Source organism: Coturnix japonica, chromosome 12 (genome assembly GCF_001577835.2).
Source record: "Coturnix japonica isolate 7356 chromosome 12, Coturnix japonica 2.1, whole genome shotgun sequence".
Taxonomy (NCBI): Eukaryota; Metazoa; Chordata; class Aves; order Galliformes; family Phasianidae; genus Coturnix; species Coturnix japonica.
This window is the reverse complement of record NC_029527.1, coordinates 7,146,881-7,170,074: the sequence shown is the minus strand read 5'-3', so window position 1 is coordinate 7,170,074 and position 23,194 is coordinate 7,146,881. Positions and strand designations below refer to the sequence as shown.

Below are 23,194 nucleotides of genomic sequence, written 5' to 3'. Positions count from 1 at the left end.
TGTTCTGAGTGTGCGCAGGGTTGTTTTTCCTTTGCTGTTAAGCTGATGGGTGTCCTGCAATGTAAAAAGTGAACTCCGTCCCCAACTATTCTTTCTAGGTCCTGGAATCGGGGCCAGGACTGAAGGAGCTTAAAGCTGAAAAGCAAAAATGATCTTCTCCTTTTACGGTGTTTATAATAGTTAGAATACAGTCTATCATTATTCAAGCCTGCTCAGTGTCAGAGGTGGCTGCTGAGACAGCCACAGCCTGCTGAATAGTGCTCTGCAATTTAGCCTAGACTGAGACAGTCAATGGGATCGGAAAGGAAGCGAGAAAAGTAGCATTTAAAACCAAAATCGATATTCTAAGCTGGGGACCTAATTAGTCAGCGGGGCTGTAAGCTGCTGCTTTATTGCATGCGACTGCGTGGATCTAAAATTGAAGCCCTGCAGGCCAGGTTCTAACAACACTCTGGGTGTTGCTGACGTGGTGCTGTATGTGAGGATGCTCCTGAGCTCTGCTGTTTTGCCAGTGACCAACTGTGAGTGTATCGTGTTAACGGTGGTTGTGGTGAAGGTTGGTGGAGGTATCTGCTCTTGGATTTTGCTGCTTACAGAAAGCTGTGTGTACCTGTGTGCTGTAGGAACTGGCTGCTGGTTCATCCTCCATATCCCAAACCAACCCAGTGCTGCCTTTCCCCCATATGAGGTTTCCTTTGTTTCTGAGGCTGTAGAACTTGTGAGATAGGACTGTGTGTTCGTTAGAAATGCTCTGAAAGGAACTTGGCTTCTCATAGGCTCATAGCTTGAAGTTTGAGCTGGTACTTCTTCAAAACTATGTATATATGTATTTCTAAAAGCACCTTGCTTGGGAATGAGAGCAGCCCCTCTTACTTTGTGTAACCCCTTTTAGAGATGGGTTGAGCTTTGGGTTTGTTCAGTGCCTCCTATTGAAGTAGTGCAGGTGGTGGATGCGCTCTGTCCCTGCCTGCAGCAGTTGGCTTTCAGTTCATGTCCCTCTGGCTGCCCACCTGAGTTCATTTTTTCTCACAGTGGGATGTGTGGATTTGTTCACGTTCTGAAGCATTTGCATAGGGACAAACAATCACAAAAGAGCAGCAAAGTACGTAATGAATCACTGCTCTGGCTTTTGCGCTTCCCTCCACCGAGCGTTCCTGTTATTAATAACACTCTGTGAGCTATCTGCTATCTCGAATGCTGGATAGCGTTCTGCTGGCCTGCGGGTTTCCTGTGCAATCTGTTTCACACATGCATAGCAAAGACCCAACCAGACCCAAAGCTCCTGCACCTCGTGCTGGCCCAGCTGGGCAGCTCTGCTTCTCCCTCGTGACCCCCACAGGAGGGAGGTGGTGGAGACCTGAGTGTGTGGGGAGCACGATGGGGCCATTCCCTTCCATTTGTATTATGGCAGAGAGGGGGTCTGGTGCCCCTGAAAGCTGGTGGTGATACGTCTGTGTGCTGCTGGAGGGGCCTGGGATTAGACAGAGTAAATTCACCCTATGAAAAATCGATCCCAATGGACAGGACCCTTTAGGAACGTGGAGTTATCAGCCTCTCTAATCTTCAGTGCCCATCACCTGTACCCAAGCTGGTACAATATGGATGTCCAGGCAGGCCACAGCCATTCAATAATGCTGCTGTTCCACATCCTCTCATTAATACTGAGCTGGTTGTGCATCGCTCCTGGTCAGAGGTCCAGGAAACCGCATACAGCTCCTGGACATGCAGGGTGCTGGGGAGAGCAGGAGGAGGGAAATGCTCCTGGATCTGTTGCTTGAGCTAAACTTGGTCTTGCTTGCTTTTGTAATGATGGAAGAAGACTGCGTTAAGCATGATTACACAGCATAAGGAGTATTATGCTTATGAAATAATGTCTTTTACCACATTACATTTGATATACCCACCACACTGGATGTGGGACTGCAGTGCGTGTAAAGAGACGAGGAGTTGGCTGCTGTTACCCTGTGAGATGCTGGAGATGGGACTGCAGGTGTGAGTGTAAGGCTTTGGGTGATACTCAGATAACTCCACAAGTGTTATTGCTGTGTCCCAGTGTGAGGGGCACGCAGGGCAGAGCTGCATTGGCAACTTCATATACCCCAAATGTGGTGTGCTGGGTTTCAAATCTCCCTTCTAAGCGGACAGAATAGTTACTTGTGTGAGGTCACTGGAAATTAAGTCTACCTTTCCAGCTTTCTCCTTACATTGGGTACTCCTGCCCTGGAGATGCTCAAGGCCAGAGTAGATGGGACTTTGGGCAGGCAGAGCTGGTGTGGGGCAAACAGCCCATGGCAGGGGTTGGACCTGGATGGGCTTTGTGATCCCTTCCAACACAAGCTGCTCTAAGGTTGGAAGAATTAACACAGCTCCTGCTGACCAGCTTTGCCCTGGCAGTTGAGGAGGAGAATGTGCATGAAACTGCTGAGCCGTGCTCACGTGGTGAAAGCAGGGATGTGGCTGTGTTTTGTTGCACAGCCTTTGGTCCCTGTGTATTCCCCTGTGACCCAGGCTGAGCTCATTGCCCAAGAGCTCATCCTGCTGTAGGAGTGAGTCCTGCTCAGTGCTGCTCTGGACGGCTCAAAGCCCAGCACTGCTGGCTCACAAGATCTGTTTTCAAGGCTGTTCTTCCATACTGCTCTGTACCGTGGGGTGCTGCTGCTCTCTTTAGAGCCATACTTTGCCCTGGAGGTGGCTGTGTCCCACTGATGGAGCGGAGCAGTGGAAGCACTACTAGACTGGGCCACTGTAAAATACTCTTTATCAAAAACTAGCATTGCAAAGAGTGCTGTAATTCTTTTGACCCCTCTCTGGGTTCCCCCCCCCCCTTTGTGAGAATACATCCAGTGTTTAATTAATAATTTTTTAATCTCTCTCTCTCTCTCCAGACTTTTTGTTCCAGCCCTGCTGTGGGGCTGAATGACAGCCTAATAACCTGCTCTGAGGCCGGTGGCAGGTGTCCCAGCACCCCTATTGAGTGCCAGCATCTGAGAAAAAAAAAAAAAAAGAGTAAAAAAATAGGGAAAAAATTATCAACAATCTTCCTTCAACAATGATTTATTATTGCCATAATTTGCCTTGGTACAATGAGCTGCTGAGCGTATTTCTGCACCCGGCTGACAGGGGTTTGATGGCTCCAGGTTCCTATTTTATTTAGTCCTGAGCCTAATATGATTTGGTTACCCTCCCCACCCAACCTTTTCTCATTTTGTTTTGTTTTCTATGAGCGTGTGTTTCGCATAACCCTGGGCCGGCTGACAGCGCTTGTAAAAACCAGAAGTCGATCTCGCGGTGGCTTTTCACCATTAATCAAGCTGCCTGGAATTGGAAAGTAACACTGACAGGCTTTTATCTTGGCGAGAAGGAGGATGGCAGATGTATTTTATGGTGGATGAGCCTTCACGGCTTCTATTAGACGGGGACTTCAGCGGTACAAGGTGGTGCTTGGGGGGAGCGAGGGGGAGGAACAGCCGGGAGCAGCCTATAGATAAATAGATCCGTCCGTCAGGCGATGCGGAGGTCTCCAGGCGGCCAGCCATTGTAGGTGACAGAAAAGGCAATCAAAGACAAAACAAATCAAAAGGTACATCTTATCAGCAGCAGGCCAGCTGGACTTCCACCGCACTCGGAGGCCCCGCGGAGGGCAGGAGAAATTAATCGTGCTGTCGAGGCCGGAGAAATTGTCGCCGCGCGGGGTCCAAGTTCAGCCAGCGGAGGTGGCCAACGCACGGGAAGCGGAGAGAGCGCGAGTGCCGCCGTCCCGCCGCGCTCCCCCCGGCTCCTGACATGTGCATTCATCGTACGATGATAGCTCGGCACCTATGATTGGTACCTTTAATAATATAGCCCTCGCTCAGCTGTCAGGCTGAGAGAACAATTTTTCCTCCCGCTTTCCCCTGATGCAAAGATACATCGGTAATGAGAAGGGTGACGGAAAGTGGGAGCGTGGGGAGCCGGGGAAAGTTTGGAGGAACATTAATCACAAAGTGAAGCTGGAGGTGATGCTGGGAGGGGAGTGCTGTGGGCCTGGGGCTCCGCAGTGCTCCTCCTTGGGGCCCCCTCCCAGCCTTTAGGGGCAACCCTGGGGGTCCTTTCATCCCCTGCTGCTCAGCCCTGTGTGCTGCAGCCCTTGGGTGAAACCAGCACAACTCGTGTGTGTGGTGGATTTGCATTGAGTGAGTGCAGAGGAGCAGTCGGCTCTCTTGTTGAGAAATGAGGTTACAAGTGGCTGTGGTGAGGTGGAGGTTGGCCTCTTCTCGCAGCTAACAGTGATAGGATGGGAGGTGATGGCCTTAAGTTGTGCCAGAGGAGGTTCAGGATGGTTATTAGGAAAAAGTTATTTGCAGAAAGAGTGCTTGGGCAGTGGCACAGGCTGCACAGGAGAGCGGTGGAATCACCAACCCTGGAGGTATTCGAGAACTGTGGAGATGTTGTGCTGAAGGTCTTAGTTTATGGAGATCACAGGCGTGGGATGATGGTTGGGCTGGATGATCTTGGTCTTTTGAACACTAGTGATTCTATGGCTCCAGCCTTGGCTCCAGCTGGACCTGGTCCTCATACTTGTCCTCCTCAGAGCTGAGTGGGAACTGCAGTGCAGCTCCTGCACACCCATATATCGTCCCATCTTGGCTTTCCCCCTGCTTCCTCCATGTCCCCTGATGCCACCATCACCCCTCTAAGCTATTGCACCAATGCTGGGTCAGGAAGAGAACCTTAAGTGGCATTTCCCAGTGTTAGGAAGAGCAGCAGGTTTGTATCTGCCGCACTGAAGGATCACATCTGTTTTAATTCAAGGGCTAAGCAGTGACATCCCCCGCTGTGGTTTTCTCCTGCAGTTTCCAGCAGCTTTCCCAGCTGCCCAGCCCTGTGCTGCGGTTCTTGGTTCCTCTGTCTGATGAAGCCCTTGGGCTCAAATTCTTTAGCATTAGTGCTTGGCAGCCCATCTCTCATTCTATCTGCTCACTTGTACCTACAATTGATTTACTGATCTGCATCTGTTTTTATTCTCACCCTAATAAAAGCGGGGATTATGAGTAAATCTGGATCAAAGGGGTTTGTCTGTACAAGCAGAGGGTGCTGGTCTCTGCGGTCCATCATCCCAAACCCCGTATTAGCAGCAGGAAGCAGGGAGGGTCAGGCACTGTGTTGGGAAGGGGCATTTAGTTGTGTGCAGTTCCCAAAGGCTGAATGGTGGTCACCAAGAGTGGTTCAATGAAACTGCCACTTCCTGCCCCCATTCAGGGTCTGTCTGGGTAGAGTACGGTCAGACCAGTTGATCTAAGCAGTCTTTTCTAACCTTACCATGATTCCATCATTCTATGGTGGGCACGGTAGTGATGGTTGATGGTTGGACCAGATGACCTTAGTGGTCCTTTCCAACCTTGGCTCATGGCAGGCAATGCCGTGGCCCCCAGCACGCTGGGTTTATGCATGTCTATGGTCTTGGAGCAGGATCTAAGTGTGGCACTGCTCTGCAGCTGGATGGAGATCACAGTTTGGAATATTCAACTGGTTACTATACCCCCCACCCACCCCAGGTTTAATATTAGACCTATTTTTCACGTTGAAACCGAAATAGTACAAAATATGGGCTTGCTGTAATTGTTGTTAGATTACGTGTCACCCTGATAAGATGTAACAAATATTTCCCTACCCAGCAGGGCCCGTTTCCCTGCATGTAATGGATGGAGAAACTTCTCATAGTGCGCAGGCAATCGGTCGTAAAAACTTCGCTTAGAAGATTAATGCAAGGAGTGCAACCTTTGTGGGAAACAGGGGGAAAAAAGAGCATTAAAATGATGTTTTGTCTTTTCCTGTTTAATATTAATACCCAACTCTCTTTGGTGGGCTCTACGCCCCTTTCTGCTTCCAGGGGCAGCTCCATCAAACAAGTATTTCTGGTGTTTTTTCCTTATGATCCTCCATTGGTAGCTGTTGTATGTGGTGTAGTGATTCTTGCAGCAGAACTATTTTTATCAGTAATATGAAAGACTATTTTCATGGGCAAAGCTTTGACACCAATAAGTCAGCCGGGCGTCACTTAATAGGCCAGATAAACATTCGCTCACCATTTAGGGGAGAAGGATTTTCCCTTTAGATCACAGCTTTATGTCTTTGGTAGACACTTAATGGCTGTTAAAGATGGTATGCTCGGGGAAGTCCTCCAGAACCAGTGCAGAGACAACACAGGGGCTTATTTGCTGCCATACAAACATTAGCACAAGCAGAAATGGAGGTGGTAGGGGGAAACACACTTTAGCTGATGAAGGGTTGGAAAGTCATGGGGTTTTTTGTTATTTCCCTTCCCTATGTGTACTTAAGGCCTTGTAGAAGTCCACTCCTCATTGACTCAGCAGGTCTTCTGCCACCATGTGAGCGGGGCATCAAACTAACAGGCTGCCCAGGGAAGTGGAGGAGTCACTGTCCCTGCAGACATGGCTCTGAGGGATGCGGGTTAGTGCTCTATGTGCCATCTTTGTGCATTTGGAGTCAGAAAGAGGTTTCAGGTTTGAAAGCAGGATTTGCTCCTTGGCCAAAAATAGTCAGAGATTTAACAAAAAACATCATTCATTACATATCTCTGTCACTGCTGTTTAGGTGCAGATGTAGAGAATGGAGTAGGCACATCATTTAAAGCACAGAAAATAATTAGGGCTGGCTGGCAATACTAAAATCCATATTGAAGAATGGGGCAGGTTTTCACATGACTGTGACAGTAGTAAGTGATCAAAACAATATTGAATCCAAATGAACAGTAAGTGGTTTTAAGTCACTTTTATAGTAGGGAATGTCAGGGTCAATAACTTCACCAACGTGCACTTGTTCTTAGATCTTGAAATACTTTATTATAAACCACTTCAGACAAACTTTGATTCAAAACCAAAAAGTCATCTGTAAAAGGAAACTATTTTAAAAGGAGATTCATAAAGAAAATAGACTGTTTTTAAGCATCAGCTTCAGTTAGAGCTCTCCCGTAATGAAATCTAAAAAACACTGGTGGTTCAAGAGCTATTCATTTCACAGGTACTCATAAAATGGAGACTAAGATGTTACAGAGATATCATAGAGCATCTTATCATTGACAATGTAATAAGAACACTTGCTATTTAATTCTGGCCTGACAAAGCAGTCCAACATTTAAATATTTTTCCAGTCCCAAAAGAGACAAACCATTAACATTTCTTATTTAAGCCAGCCCTGGGTAAGGGTTAACGCCGCTTCAAGGCATCTAATGTAATAAGCTTATTTCATGTACTTCTCCTGTTGATCAGCCAAGATTTTTGCCGAGGACTTGGCGTCATAGAAAAGTTCATTTATTTCTTCAATATGCTCCTTCTCAATGCTGTCTTTCCCATTAATCTTGGCAAGCAGGTTAGCTGGGGTCAGTAGCTGCACGGCGTACCTGTGACCAAACACAGATGGATGAAAAATTACAGATCAGTGCATTCCAGTGAACTGAATAAATGTATGGGTGGGAGAATTATTAAGTAACACACAGCTCTAGTCATATAAAAAGAAATCTGTAAGATTCTATAGCTGGTACATCCCTTAAACAAGGCAACAGGAGCATTACAAACCTTTAGCAGTGTTAAGTCTTCTTAACACAGTGTTACAGTATGGGAGTGAGCTGTCTTGCTTCAAGAGTGAATTATCCTATGGAGTTTTAAGACCCGGTCATGCTTACAAAGTATGAGAGAAAAACCAATTGCATTCAACTCACCTTAAGGTTGTTTTGGTTCCAATTTCCCCTAAATGATTTAGAGCTTCTTCACTAATATTAATTCCTTCCGTCTGGGCACGAAGTTTTATGATCTGTTGGAATAAGTAAGTCAGGTAACAGCCCAGGCTGTTAGCATGTTAGATTACTTAGTTTATTTCCTAGATGCACTGTCAGCTTAGCAATGGGGATGTGCTATAAAATGATACGGTACGAACTTATCCTGCTGTAGTTTACCTCTACACTACAACTGATCTGTGGAATTCCGTCTTTGAATGGGCAAACATCATGTTGATAATCATAAAAGCAGGTTGATGTTTTGACTGTACTTTGTGATGATTGTGCATGGTTCGCAAGGTGGATCTACTAATGAGAAGCAGAGTAAGAGAATTATGCAAGGAAATCGATAAAGTACACAGAGAATAATGGCAACAGCTGGAGCCTTGTGGGCAGCAACACCAGTTCCTACATTTTGCAGTGTATTGTTGTGTGTTCCAACAAGCCCTACACAAAGCTACACTTCCCATAGCAGCTCACAACGCACTTTTTATTCCGTTGACAATACAATTGTAAAATAAATCAAAAAGTTACTTTCTTAGATTCACCTATTCATGCAAGAAGAAAAAAAATCACTAAGAAAAATCTAATCTTTCAAGAACAGTCCTAAGGCTTGTACCAGTTTGCAGATCTTCACAAAGTTGGAGAGCAAGATATCACAATAAGCCTGAGCATATAAAGCTGTAACAGAAGTGGCGCAAGTCTCTCGGTAGTCCGTATTACCAGCCGAGTGATAAGGGGCAGACTGGATAATGATGTTGTGTTGTAGTGCTGAGATAACTCTGGAACTGCAAGCCTCATATAATACAGGTATTTTTCACTTTGGCAGCTTTGTAAACAAGATATCAAGAAGCACTTGTTTAAATTAAAGCCATAAAAATGCGCCAGGGGAGTCAGGGTAGGGAAGAGAGTAAAAGAGGGGTTTGAAATAGCAGAAAGTTGTGCTAAGACATTAATACTGAATATCAGAAATGGCCCCTGCAAACTGCAATTCCAAATTGAAGACCTGTCACATCCGATAGATCACCCGAACAGCACTTTTCATTCATTCCAATACTACTGCTTTACTCTTCCCCTGTTAGAAACAAGACACCTTGAGTGCCACTTACCTTAGAATAACTATCTATCTCTTAAAACTTTTTATCTAGCAACCTGGTAGAATCTCACTGAAGGATCAGGGTCTAAGGCAGTAACCCAGAAAATACATACGAACACGCTTACTTCAAATAGGAAAAGTAGTGTTTACCAGGTGAAATAACTAACACCCATTGTTCATCAGGTGCAACCTCTTCCATCTAACAGCAGGGAAGAAGTGTGACTAGTATCTACATATAAAGGGGTTATCCTAGAATCATTGTATCCCTGTCCTGGTTGCAATAAGGTAACTGGGTGTTTCTGACAGCAGAACCACACAATGAGATTTCTACTGGTTATGAACTAACTTTCAATAGACACAAAATTACTGTACTGATCAGCAAATCAATTGTGAGATGTCAAGGCAGAGAGTCCCACATAGAAACACAATGAAAACAACCTCCTAGAATGAAAGAAAAATGGGAGCAAAAAATAGAGACAGTTATGGACGTCTCTCATTTTTATTATCCCTCCTAAGCTGTGTTCAGTTAGAAACTGAAATGTAGTAAGTGCCGCCTCCTCCTCCTCTCTCAAAAGAAGTAATAGAAAAATCCTCATCTATGGGAAGATGAGATTATTTAACTATGTGGTTTATGGGAGAAAATGTCCAGATCCATTTTTAGCTTTAGAAAAAGCTACTGCAAACACTACATCTCCCTCAGCCCCGGGATTTAAGCATTTAACCCAACTCTTCTAAGAAATCATCAGTTTAGAAATTAGCTCTTTAACACTATATTATCTGCATGGTAGCACAGTACACTGCATTGCTTTTTGTTAAGCTATTTTAAAGTACGTTTTCCTACTACTCTTACTGCATAAAATTCACATACAGTATAGAGAAGTTCAGACAACAGTTTTTAACACCTGCAGACTGAGCAGAAGTCTTGCTTTAAAACCTGTTTAGTACACAGGCAATTCAATCACATTAATACATCTCTGGGCTGCTTCTATTATCTACATTGTAATGCTTTTAAGTACCCTTTTAGGTACAAAAAAATCATCCTGAGCGTGGTTCACAACAGCCCTATGTGAAAAGCTCCTCAAACAAAATGAAATGAAGCTTTGCCCCCACGTTTATATTCAAGAAATGCCTCAGCTTCACCTTGGCACTTATCCAGCAGCAAGAGACTATTATCTGGTGGAAACGCTCTCCTCCATTGACACTATCTCTTAAATAATACAAAGAATTGACATGATAAACTGTAATGTCTGCTGCATTGTGTCACTTCACAGCATTGAGACGCTAATGAGGGGGATCTTTGACACGATGCATCATAATGGCACCTAAGCATTATAATCGATACACAGTACACAGCCATGGCCCCACAGGAAAGGTTTCGAGCATTCAGAAGTGTAACTCTGTAATGTTTACCGCGCTAAGATTCCAAACTTATCTAGGAGCACAAAAATCCCTTCACCTTATCCCAGGAAAGTAGAACCCCATGTATTTTTTAGAAGCTCTTAAGATGCTCTGTATACCTGTTTCATTTCTTGAGGCGTATACAACATGGTTCGGATAATCATCACTCTGTCCAGCAGGTCCAGTGGTATTCCATGAGGAGACACTACATCCTCTGTGCCTCTAAAGGGGAAAACAAATGGAAAAGGATCAGATATTCTGAATACAGCACACTGATTTGACTAAAATCAGTAGTAACTGACTCTATGTCCACTAATTTACAGCTCTTCTGTATTCCCATAGAGACACACTCTCCAGACACTGACAGGAAACGTTCTAGCTTGAAGTTCATACTGGACAGCCTGAAAGAAACTGTGTGGTGCAAAACACTGAAGTGGAAGTGGAGCACAGATTAAAAACAGGAGGTAAGTTGGCAAGGCTGGAGATACAAAAATCAAGACCGCTACAGTAGAAAAGAAAGGAGCAATGAGAGGATGAACTGTAATATGGTTCAGCAGTAAGAACAGGAAGTTTAAGCCTTAAACAACAAGGATAGCAAACAACAAATTGATTCAGAAGGAGAAAACTACAATAGCAGAAGTTCACATTTCTGGTTCTACAGGAGCTGTGTTGAGATACCTGAAGAGAGAGGTAACGGTAAGAGAACATGCAGGCAATACAGTTTAGAGAAAAAGAGGGATGTGTCAGCAGAAATACAAGTTGTTCTAACCTGCTTTAATTCAGTTCGTGTGGCACTAAACGAGTTTCTCTTAGTGAAGCTGACAATTCCTAAGCACCGATGCAGCTTTCAACCCACACAGGGTGTTTTCACAGATGTCAGTATCAGAGACAAAAGCTTTCAAACGTTCTAACACTGCTGATACGACTCACTCCATGGCTTATGGGCTGATGCAAACTGGAAAATTCAACATGAAACGTACCTGATTACACAGTTTCCTCGATTGGACGCAAAGATTACAATGGGGGAAATAGAAGATTCCAGTGCTCGGTGCAGGTATGTGAAACATTCAATATCCAGCATGTGAACCTCATCTACAAACAGTACGCCCGGGACCAGCTCTGCAATGCCTTGATCAATGTATTTATTTACCACTTTATTTATTTCCCCTCGAAGTTTATCTATGAGAAACAAAACAAACCATTAGTAACTCTGCTAGTGAGTTTCTATGAAAGACTTAAAGCAATCAATACATTTTTCTTTATTTTTGAGGTGTCAGTTTGCAACTTAGCAAAGCTCTAAGAAAATATGAGGGCTTCTCTGAAAGTAATGGCTATTTATTATGTTGGCCCATGACAACGGAGGCGGATGCTGGTGGTATAGCAGTAGAGTTTGAAAATTTCCACCAATGTTCTGTTACATGTTGTTGCCACATGACAGATGGCAGCAGAAGGGCAGTCTGACAAAATGACATCTGACATGGAAGTGTAATGAAACAAAGGTGTGGGACTGAATTCTCCCATGTGGTAAAAATGGCACCCGCTGATTTGCATTTATGGAGACCCTACAGTAGACGTAAGCACAGTGAGGGGGTGGGTGGTGCATTTCAGCAGTGGTGACAGTGAGTCACCTGTGCTGGTGCAGATCTTTATAATCTTGGCACACAGGCTCTTGTTCCGCTACTGGTGAAAATGCAGAGCTAATTGATTGTGACAGTGTTGAAAAGGAGTGTTTTGTAGCTGACAATTTGCTCTACCAACTATTGTAACTGTGCTCTTTGTACCTGTTGCAGTTTCCAGGGAAATAAGCAGGTATTACTTTTGGAGCAATCTATGTTCAACCACATACTCTTGAGCAGAAATATTTGGAGAAGGACAGCACTGGCTCTCTGACCTCTTTCTTTCCAAAAACATGGATGCAGAACACAGTATGTAGTTGAAAACTACGTGAACCAGCAAAGTTTGCACTGTTGCCAGCTAAATCGGAACATTTTTGAAAAACAAAACATTATTTGTAGGCATTCATCATTATAGATGCTGCATTAATAACCCATTTTTTAATGCTTTTCTAACTGGAAACATAGGTGATGATGGTCTGAAAGCACGATGCAGGGTTCATACCAGTAATTTCAGTTTTCTTAGGCTTCATCAGCTGTCCCATCATAGAAAGGATGTCTTGCCCACCCTAGAAGAAAGTTACAGTAATTAAGTCCTGAAGTGAACACGTACCACGAGAATATTAAGAACTGGGAGTTGGTTAAAGCAGTTCTTTCTTGCAGTTGAACTGACACTTTATTCAGCAGTGGTTGATAACCTGTCAAAGGTTACGTCGCTTCACCACAGTGGCATTCTAACTGTTCAATTAGCTATTATTTCCTCACTCTTTCTTTAACCTTGCAAAGTATATAAAAAAAACACCGAGATATCTGCTTTTAAAAATTGTCATAGAGAAGCTCATAAGAACTGAAAACATCAGGAAACAGAGTCTTTGGATTTCGTGTGCATTGTAATTGTTCAACCTGTCAACACAGGAACAATTATGCTGAGTTCTAACACTTTAGAATTCCTTGATTTTATCAGGTAAATGATTTTGTTGGAAAAAGGATGTTTATTCTGAAATGTAGGTTAAGGGCTTGTAATATCATATCATAGGGGTGCCAGCCTTTAAACACAAATACTGTATTGTCAGTGGCTTTTGTTTATGACAGAGAAGGAGTTTCCTCCTTCCTTTGTTTACGTTATGATACAGAAAGGGCTAATTCTCCTATTTTCAACTTTTTTAATGCAGTGACTTCAGAGCTCTACTGCAAATCAAGGAAGTTTAATGTGAGGTTATGGAACGTTTCTGAAGGAAGCGTTTTGAATTTGAATTTTGAAGCGTTTGGAAATTAAGAGAATCTACAGCAAGGTCAAAAACACTTAGTGATCAGGCACATGGTCTGATCTTTGGGTTCTCATGTGTGGAGCCAAGAGTTGGACCTGATGATCCTTATGGGTCCATTCCAACTCAGGATATTCTATAATTTATTATGGTCCTTGCAATTTCTATTTTACAACCACAAAGCTGTAACTACAAAGCAGAAGAAATTAATCTGTTCTCAACTTTCAACAAATACAATTATGCAGACTGCCTGCATACCCACTGCTGCTACCTCACAATCTCTCCTTATGGAGAGAAAGGAGTAATTTTACCTGGCAAGGGAGACACAATGATCGAACAGAAGGTTTTCCCAGGGCAAGGTGCTTAAATTTATTATTTTTTAATGTTGGATATTAGGAAAAATTTATTATCTGAAAGAGCTGTCAAATACTGGAACACAGGCTGCCTGGGGAAGAGGTGGAGTCACTGTCCCTGGAGGAATTCAAGAAACATGTAGATGTGGCACTTAAGAACAGGATTCTACTGGGCATAATGGTTGAAAGTTGGACTTGATGATCTTAAGAAGTGCATGCTAACTGTTGAGTCACAGCCTGAACCACTGACTGAACCACTGATTGAGCACCTGGGAAAAGGACCCAGTCAGCCCCTGGGAGCACAGGTGAAGACAGTTCAGTTGTGTGGCAGGAAGGGTGGAGCCTGGCTGCATCTCTCCTAGACCTCATTTAAGGGCTGACTGCTGCTAAGGAATGAGTCTGGTTGCAGATCCCTCCTTTGTGAGCTTAGATCTTCAGAGATGGGTGAGTACTTTTTCTTTGTAACACCTTTCCATTGTGCTAGTCCCTCTGTTATTACACCTGTATTGCCATTCTATTATGTTGATGAGAGATCTTTTTCAATTTTAATGACTCTATGACCTCTTTCTTTGGTCAAGAGGAGCAGCCCACACTGCAGCAAACACTCCTTGCAGAGAGTAGTCAGAGTGGCCTTTGAGATACCTCCTGTTTCTCCTATGGCAGTGTCTTCAAGGGTATTTTACAACATCTCAAAACTTCCTGTATCTTCTTGATTATTCTAGAAACCACCAGAACTATGTTCAATATTTTTTCTGTAAAGGCTTGATCTGTGTAATTAGATACCTGAGGTCGAGCATTGGCCACATCCAAGTCATGCAGGGTAACATCCTGAATAATTTCCTTTTTCTTGTGCACGTCACCCTTTGGCAAAGGAACATACTCTTCAGCTTCAAGGTCAAATTCTGTAGCATAGGTATCACATCTGCCTTGCCTCTGAAGAAAGACAGAAATTTAGGTATAGGATTTGTTTTGGTGCCAAAACCTTGAGTGACAAACTTGATAAAGGGCTTAGTTCACAACTGTTCACAACTCCAGTCCTGACAAACTTCTGTCTGACAGTTCAGACATCCCGCTCCCTGCTTAGCAACAAGCACGCTGTATCTACTGATCAAAGCTCAAAATACCCTGTTGAAAAGCACCTGATATTTTGGTGGTAAGAATATTCCACTCCTCTCTCCCTTTATTTTAACTGTATGCAATTCTTGCTAAAGGACAAATCCAGATGATTAGCTAGAGATTAGGAGAACTGTTCAACACTCCTTTGTAGGTGGGTGATTTATTATATGATAGAAAATATTATGGTCATCCATTAAACAGCAAGTATCGCTACTTTCCAAATCAGATATGAAAAGAATGCTAACTAATGCAGTGTTCCCTTCTACATGTATATATCTTGTGGAGAAAATACCAGAGCGATAAAAGAAAGATTAAATACACTGCACATGTCAGCCTGAAAACGACTAAAGTTGCTTGCTGTTTTTTTCCCCCATCTTTCCTTAAAGATGTCTTGATCTTACAGAAAAGGAAACTGAACCAGGCAGCATCAGTGATAGTTTCCTTGCAAGATGACCTTAATCATGAACCAGATGACCATGCTCTTTCAGTGCAAGAGATATTTTTCTTACCAGATAAGGATAACGTTGGGCACTTTTAAAACTTTCACGTACCCATTTCATGTCAATTAAGCTTAACAAATGGGCGAGCTTTCTGACAAAGACCTGCAAGAACACATCCACCTGCATAAAAATGCAGAACTTTCATTTTACCTTGACGGCTCCACTGTTTGCTTCAATATAAATAACATCGCCTGTTTCCACTCGTTCTTTCTGCAAGCTTTCAAATATGCTGGGGTCCAGCTGCAGACAAACAAACATCACAGTTGGTGAAAACAGTTCCATATTAATATGGTAATCAACAAACAGAAGTTTAGGCTAAAGCACGCTTCCATCAAGCAAAATTAAACTTCAACTTCTCCCAGTAATACCTGCTAGGATTTTATAAAGCTGTGACACCTGGAGTAGCAGTAGAGTACAACTTAAGTCTTTACTGTAAAATCTAAAGAAGATGCATAAAACTTATTTTCTTACACAAAAATATCTGTCTGAAGAAAGTGACATTAAGTGCCAAAAACATAATGATACCAGTTATGCCTTTGTGTAATGTGACAATGTGTTTACACTTAGGATGTGGTGCTTCACTTGCTTTCTAGCAAAACTTTTACAAAAACTGACTATTGCACTGCGTTGTGCTACTTGATCCTCAGTCTGCATCCTCTGTCAAGCTGTGAGGGAGAGCGGACGTGGAATATGAGATGCTATTGTTTCTCATAGTATGTATTTATTCATTTTTCCTCTGCATTTTCTTGTTTTCAGTGTGAACAAATGCAAGTTGATACTTAACAACAGAGACAGCTTTCAGCTCTCGTATTCTGACAGGGAAATTAAACAATAAGGACAGAGACAAGAAAACAAAGGGAAAGTGGGGCTGAGCTGGCAACATACCAGCTCAATTTCTAGTTCTCTATCACGTATTCACTAAAGCATATCTCCACACATAAAAAGAACTGTGGCAGAAAGAACAATTTATATAGAAGCAGACAAAATTTGCCAAAACTGTTCTCAAAAATTCAGTTGAGTATCAGGCAAAACAAAAATGAATAAACCTTCTTGAACATTTGCTATTATGAATGTGAAGTTACAGCTGCAGTCACTGTGAGCATATCAGGTCATAGTTCTGATTCCCCACTGAACCTGCTTTTCTGTGAGCTACTGATGTTGCCGCAAAACTGCATCGGAATCTTTTGCTGGTTAAATCTTTTAACTTGAATGCTCACAAGTGTGTGTTGTCAAAACAGAAAAGTAACAGGAGCTGTTAAGAGTGACGACAAAGTTTCAATAAGTAGGAGAAAAGACCAATATCCAAAACATACAAACACTGAAGAGACAAAAGTACGTGTTCAGGAGTAAGACAATGCTGCCTAGCAAAACAGTTTCTTTGCACTGTTATTCTACCCACGTGGGGATCAAGAACTGGTAAAAACAAAAGATGCAGATGTGACATTTTGAAGGAAATTTTGAAACTCTACCATACGTACCTTCAACTGTTTGGTGCCCTTTGCAGTTTTGAGTCCTATAATTACATGGCTGATTGTTTTGCCGTAGCCCCCCATAGGGTTTTCAGTCTCACATGGAGTTAATTCTGTGACTTCTCCTTCGTACACCTCCTTGGTCTCTTTAATCCTCAATCCTGGAAGCAATTGTTTGGAATAGTTTAATTGCACAAATCAATGACCAAAAGCACTCAAGACTCTTCTACATCAATACTAACATATTGATGTAGAATATAATACATTATTGATGTAAAATATAATACAGTTTTTAATATATTGTTAGGGTTTGTTACCTTTAACTGGAGTTCTTTAATTCCAAAATTTGAAAGATAATTATAGTTTTTCAATATTCAACCTATGTTCTGATCCAAAAAGCAGCTTATTAAACTCTAGGAAATTATTTTCTTTCTGCTGCTTATTATTCATTCTTTAAGCAGATATCAGCATCCTCTCTCTTTTACCTCCACTCAAAGAGGGCAATTGCCTGACTAGTAACTTTAAACTGAAGATCAACAGTTGATCAGAATTCTGAAACTAAAGATCAGCAGCAACAGCACAACTGTGAGTTGTACGTGATTTTCATGCTTTCAGAAAAGTCCCATGAAGTCAGGATAGAGGAGGAACAAAAGTAACTTCAAAAAAACCTTTGTTTTTAAGAAAAACAAGATATATTATTTTACTAAGTTATAAGTGAGAGGTGAGTTAGACAAAGTTTAACAGAATCTGTCAAAGCAAGCTTAAAACTGTTTCAAAATAGGAGACAGTGACATCCTTGCTTCACTGTTTTTCAGTGAGTTGAGAAAACATTACAATATTCTAAGCCAAAACCATTGTAATGGACTAAAAGTCATTTTAAACTGATAAATAATACAGAGCTGAAGAGTTTAATGTTTAGACTGTGCCGAAGAAAAACCACTATCATCACCACCACAATTATGCAGACGCTCTAAGTACATAAAATTTCAAAGAACCCACATCTGAGGAGACTCTATAAAGTATTTTATGAGACACACATGCCATACCAAAAATGATGAATAGGCTGTAACAAGATACAAGGAAATCATCCTGTGCAGTCTGAGGCTATTAGGACTTTATAAAACTTTCCTTGTTCCTTAACTTTTCATTTTGCTTTGAAATAGATCAGACACTTCACCAGTAATCTTGAGTTGCTGATAGGGAAATAGAAAGGACTGACAAATAAGAGTCTGTCTCCCTCTACTGGACCCAAATTAAGGATAGGATTTGAAATGTGAGAAATCGTGGGGTTTTCGGATAAGAGGATAACTTCTTGGTAAGAAACGTGTGCTTTCTCTTACTTACCATAACCTGGAAGTTCTACACAAAGTTAATTTCAGAAAATGTTTCAAATGTTTTTCACGTATGCCAAAACATTAAAGTAATGAACCTCTGAATGATGAAATTGAGCAAGATGAGGCTGTGTCACATAGACAACATCTGCAAGGAGCATTCAGTAATATGGGATTCTGTACAGTAGAACTCTCTGTGGTAAACTCTGGACATTTGCAGTCTTGCTTTTCCCTTTTGTTTTTAATGTTTCAGCTTAAGTCCTATTTTGCCCCCACAAACTGCAAGACATTCATCTTTGGGGTATATTTGCATGGTCTTAAATCACATCTTTAAGCTTTATTTCATTTGAAAATAATCAGACTCGAGCAAATTCTGTTCCACAATACAAAGCAAAGCTGAATCAGTTCAGAGCTTAACAAGATCTGAAAAAAAGCAATCAGTGTTTTGAATTTTCTGTTGACTGTCTTTTGTTTCAAAATCAATCTGCATGGATCAGCTTAACTCTTAAAAGACCTCCTTAACTTAAACAGAGACATTTCCTAATTACAAATCAGAAGCACAAGCCCAGGAAAGAAATTGCAGAAAACTTCATATTTTGGCTCAAAGGTGCTGTGGACTTCAGTAGTGCTTGTTTGATTTACTGGCAGTTACAACTCATAGACAGCATATTGTTTCCCTGTATCTAAGGGGTTATTCCAGTTCTTTACTGCAATTGAACTCTTTAATACTAGTTAGTTTCTGTCACCACGTTGGTAGGCTGCTAACACATCCCTAATGATTTTTACAATTTGAGCCCCCTAAAGGAAGGTTTCACACCAATCAAGCAAAAAATAAATAAAATAGGGGCCAACTGTATGAGATTTTTATTCCCTGCACTCAGCCACAGCTGCACTGTGCATAAAAAATCCTTTTTGAGAACATTTACTCTTTTAAATTATTTATTTGCCAGGCAGGTGATCTAAAATGTAACCAAGATTTAAACACGATTGGAAAACATTCCACTGTAATAAAGAACAGCTGATCCTTTAAAATATTTGTTTCTTTTTTTTTTTACACTGATAAAAATATTCAATAAAAGTTGTCATGAAAATGTGACACGGAGTTCAACAGAAAGGAATAAAAGAAGTTCCATCTTTCATGAACGCCAATATTTGTTTAGAAGTGTCTTTCTGCTGACATTCAGGGAATGCGGAGGACTAACAATGTAGCTGGCTGTTAACCCAGGAGTTAAAATCCAGCTATCTCCAGAAATGACAACATGGATGGCAGAAGTTTCATCTGTTGGTTCAAGTTTCCAGATCTCTGACAGGGTACTTCATCACATCAAGGAAATATTGCAGACTGCTCAGTCTTTGGCTTCCATCCCCCAGGCCCTGCCAGATTCATGGTAACTAGACCAGAGACTACTGAAGGTTTTTCTTATGAAAATGAATGGAATACTTTTACTTGGTTGCAGAACTGAGAGACCTCTTCACCACCCCCAGATACTCAGATGAAGTCAGAGAGGAAACACGGCAGAGAAATCAGGGAAATTAACTGTTAATAAGTTCAGTTTTTCAGTTAGGTCATCTTTAGGCAATCCTTACACAAACAAGGGCCATTTTAACCGCATTTATCAGCTGTCAGCAGAGATCATAAAAGAGATTTTAACTACTTAGTGAGGTCGCGTTGCAAATTTACCCAATTTACGTTGACTTTGTAAAAGCACTCTAGAATTGAGGAAGATATTGAAGATATTATTTATTTTGCTGGCATGGAACTTCCTCTGTGCTCACTGGAACACTGAGCCAGGCTAATGCTGCCACTTGGGAACCCCTCGAGAAGGCTGCTTGCTCAGCAAGGTGGAATCACTAAAGTACAAGGGAAAGCATTTTGCTGTCTATAAGCATTTCTGCTAATGTAAGAAACTAAAAACAGATTTTCTTTCAGATTTCTGGAGTGTCACAGGTGGCATCAGGAGGTGGAACCTGGAGGACAAGAAGAGATCCTGGGGGAGGAGAGTAAGTAAAAATATCTGTGGGACACAAGCATTTATATCCAGAAAACCTTACTGACTCTACTAAGTGTGGGAGAGATTCCCCAGTTTAAGATCAGCATTGAAGAAAAGTTCACATCATGTTCTGGAAACCACCGTGACCACCAAGATTTTTCCTTTTCAGATCACTAGAAAAAACAATGTAAGTATCACATAAAAACGTTTCTGTTTTTCTGAAACTTACCAATTGCTCGTCTGAAGTTTTCCATCAGAACTTCTGTTTTCTTGATTTCAGTAGAATAGACCTCACTTCCAACCATAGGACAAAAGGGAACTTTACTGCCAAGTTCCTGAGCAATAGCTAAAGCCAAGGCAGTCTTTAAAAATGGAAAAAGAAATTAAGCATTTCATTTTTATGAGGATTCTTTCTGCACTAAGTTAACTTTCCTCATCGTATCACCTTCACTCTATCAACTACTACTACTATACTATAGTATTATATATATATATACATATATATACTATATTATAACTGCTCTGACATCTCTCACATATAACAAACATCTCCCACCAAAACAAATTAGACACGCATAAGGTGACTTCTACCAATGACTTATAAACACTGTAAAGGAATGATAGTGGACTTCTGAATTTAACATCTTATAGAAATGAGATGGAAAGGGAAAAACAACTAAAAAGAATAACTATTTAGGCTTTTAATATCGAATTAACTTATAAGACTAATCAGAAACTGTCCTGCCTCTGTGTTTGGCAACCTATATTAGGTGCTTTCGCACTAATGATGGCTGCACAAACCAGAGGATGCTGCCAGTGCTAATGACGTGGCAAAAATTAAACACAAAACAGGAGACTGTGTCAATACCTTAATGGAGGAAAAAAAACACAACAGCAGATGAAGACAATATATAACCGCTATTCTAAAATGCTTGTGGCAGCACGTTAAATTACAGCGGATTTCAGAAGGTTTTATTTCTTGCAAGAAAAGGAAAATAAAAATATCAGGATACCTTGCCAGTTCCAGGAGGTCCTGCCAACAGGACAGCTCTGCCAGCCATCTTCTTGCTTTTGATGAGCTCTACTATAACCCCACAAGCCTGCAGGATAAGGGTTGGCACCATTAACAAGAGTACTGTTAAAATACATTTAATTCCAGTGATACTAGAAGTGTTTAGAACTACTGATCTTCTGAGGTGCCAAAATTAAACTGCAGTTCAATGTTATACATAGGAGTGAGGTAAGAAAGAAATCACTTCCTGCAGTCCCTGTATCTGGCACATTAAAGAAATAAATCAAACAGAACTCAAACCAAAGAGCTGGGGATCTTTTTCCCCTTGCAGAGCTGCACGCAGGTATCAAAGCCTAAAAACAGAGCAAGAGGGGAGTAAACTCTTGGAAAGGGCTGATAATAGCAGGACACGGGGAAATGGTTTGAAGTTAAAAGAGGGAAGATTTAGGTTGGATGTTAGGGGGAAGTTCTTCACTAGGAGAGTTCAGGTTAGGGCCCTGCGAAACCAGGCTGCCCAGGGAGGTTGTGGACTGCCCCATACCTTGGAGGTGCTTGTCAAGTGACCCAGCGTTGCTGACGGCGGACCTGTTGCGGGGCAACCTGATCTAGTAAAGGTGATATATGATTTTGCGTGGCCCTTCCACGGCAGGGGGTTGAAACATGATCCTTGAGTCCAGTCCCTTCCAACCCGGGTCATTCTGTGACAAACCCCCACCCGGCCTGTCGCGAGCGGAGCAGGCGGACTTGGCTGGGCCCTGCACCACCTCACGGGCACCAATCTTTGAAGTGGAGCCTTAAAACCCTGTAGATCGTTTATCCGACAATCCAGCGAGTAGTAACGGGCGAATCTCACAGCCCGGGCCTGGCGCTCTATGATCGGCGGCCGTGCCAGCCCGCGAGCAGTGCGCCAGGTGCAGGGGCCCATCTCTCACCTCCCGCGCGTTCTCCTGTCCGCACCAGGCGCGGCGGCCCGCCGGTTTGGCGGAGTGCCGCCGTCTCGTCGCAGCCCCCGGAGGGCCCAGTTAACAGGCTGTTGTGCTGCGGATTGCCGCGGATGCGTCTGTCGCAGGTTGCTCGGTTCACCTCCTCGATCTTCATCGGCGCCACGGGTCTCCCTTCTCCCTCACGTCCACCCGCGCATCACGCGGCCCGCGCGTTACCAAGGCCTACGCCGGCGCGCGGCCTCCTCGGGCTCCCCCGCTCCCGCGCGTCTCGTCAATTGGCCCTGCGTCTGCCGCGCCTCGCGCGGCTGTTGTGATGGTGTCTGCGGTTAGGCGTGACCTGTTCACCGGACGAGCTGCAGCGGCGGGCCTGGCGATACATATTTGAGAGTGTGTGGGCCGTCTGTCGCCGCATTCCGTCGGCTGCGCTCTCGACTCAAAGCGGTCCGGCGTGCGGCGGCGAGGTGCGGGGGAGGGTGGGTGTGGGGAGATGGGCCGGGACCGAGCAGGGGCCGAGCCTTTGGGTGGGCTTTGCTGTCGTCCTGCCTTTACCAGTGTGTTAATTTAACCACTGCTGGTTAATTTTTAACCAGCAGTTATTTACGTTTTACGTGCCCACGGCAATATCTGAGCCTTTAACTTCGCCTTTTTTATAACAGTATAATATAGCGACGGACAGCTCCTCCCCACGTCGAGAGTACTGATAAACTGAGGGGGGAAAACAGTTGTTCGGGGGGTCGTGTCTCATCTCCACACCCTCAGAGCTCCCTCATGTAACAGATCTCCCACCACCATGGCTGTGGGCTCTGCTGTAGTGTTACTGCACCTCTTATGTGGTCCATCAGTGCTTGGGGTGGAAATGCTGTGAAATCTCAGAGGGCGTTTCAGAGCCTGGCTGCCATCCAGTGCGTTCTTCTCTGTTGGTAGATTCTGGGCGAGGAGATGACTCATGGAATTAGTTAAGGTTGGAAAGATTGCCATGAGTGTTTCATCGTAATATCCAACCACGGACCCATGGCACTATGGCCTGATTGCCACCATCCCTGCAGTTACCACATCTGGCGCACGGCGTTCTGGGTATGCGTCAATTCAGAATCGACAGAATGACGGCCGGGTTGGAGGGACCTCTAAGGATTCATTGTAGTTCCAACCCCCCTCGCCTGAGCTGAAGCGGCCACCAAATCTGATCACCAACGCGTTTACTAGGCGATCAGGTTGCCCAGGGCCCCGTCCAACCTGGTCTTGAACACCTCCAAGGACGGGGCATCCACAACCTCCCTGGGCAGCCTGTTCCAGGGCCGAACCACTCTCCTAGTAAAGAACTTCCCCCTAACATCC

General features: G+C 43.1%; 1 protein-coding gene across 1 annotated transcript; it reads right to left on the bottom strand.

The window, feature by feature from the left end:
- Positions 1-6,822: 6,822 nt before the first annotated feature.
- Positions 6,823-22,098, bottom strand: RUVBL1 (RuvB like AAA ATPase 1). The gene is made up of 11 exons (XM_015875436.2): positions 21,848-22,098; positions 20,917-21,003; positions 20,133-20,265; positions 16,591-16,742; positions 15,263-15,352; positions 14,280-14,429; positions 12,384-12,447; positions 11,246-11,444; positions 10,385-10,487; positions 7,718-7,809; positions 6,823-7,399 (listed from the first exon to the last, which is right to left on the bottom strand). The coding sequence occupies exons 2-11, from the start codon at positions 20,962-20,964 to the stop codon at positions 7,240-7,242; spliced, it is 1,191 nt and encodes a 396-aa protein (XP_015730922.1). The 5' UTR covers positions 20,965-21,003; positions 21,848-22,098; the 3' UTR covers positions 6,823-7,239.
- Positions 22,099-23,194: the final 1,096 nt, after the last annotated feature.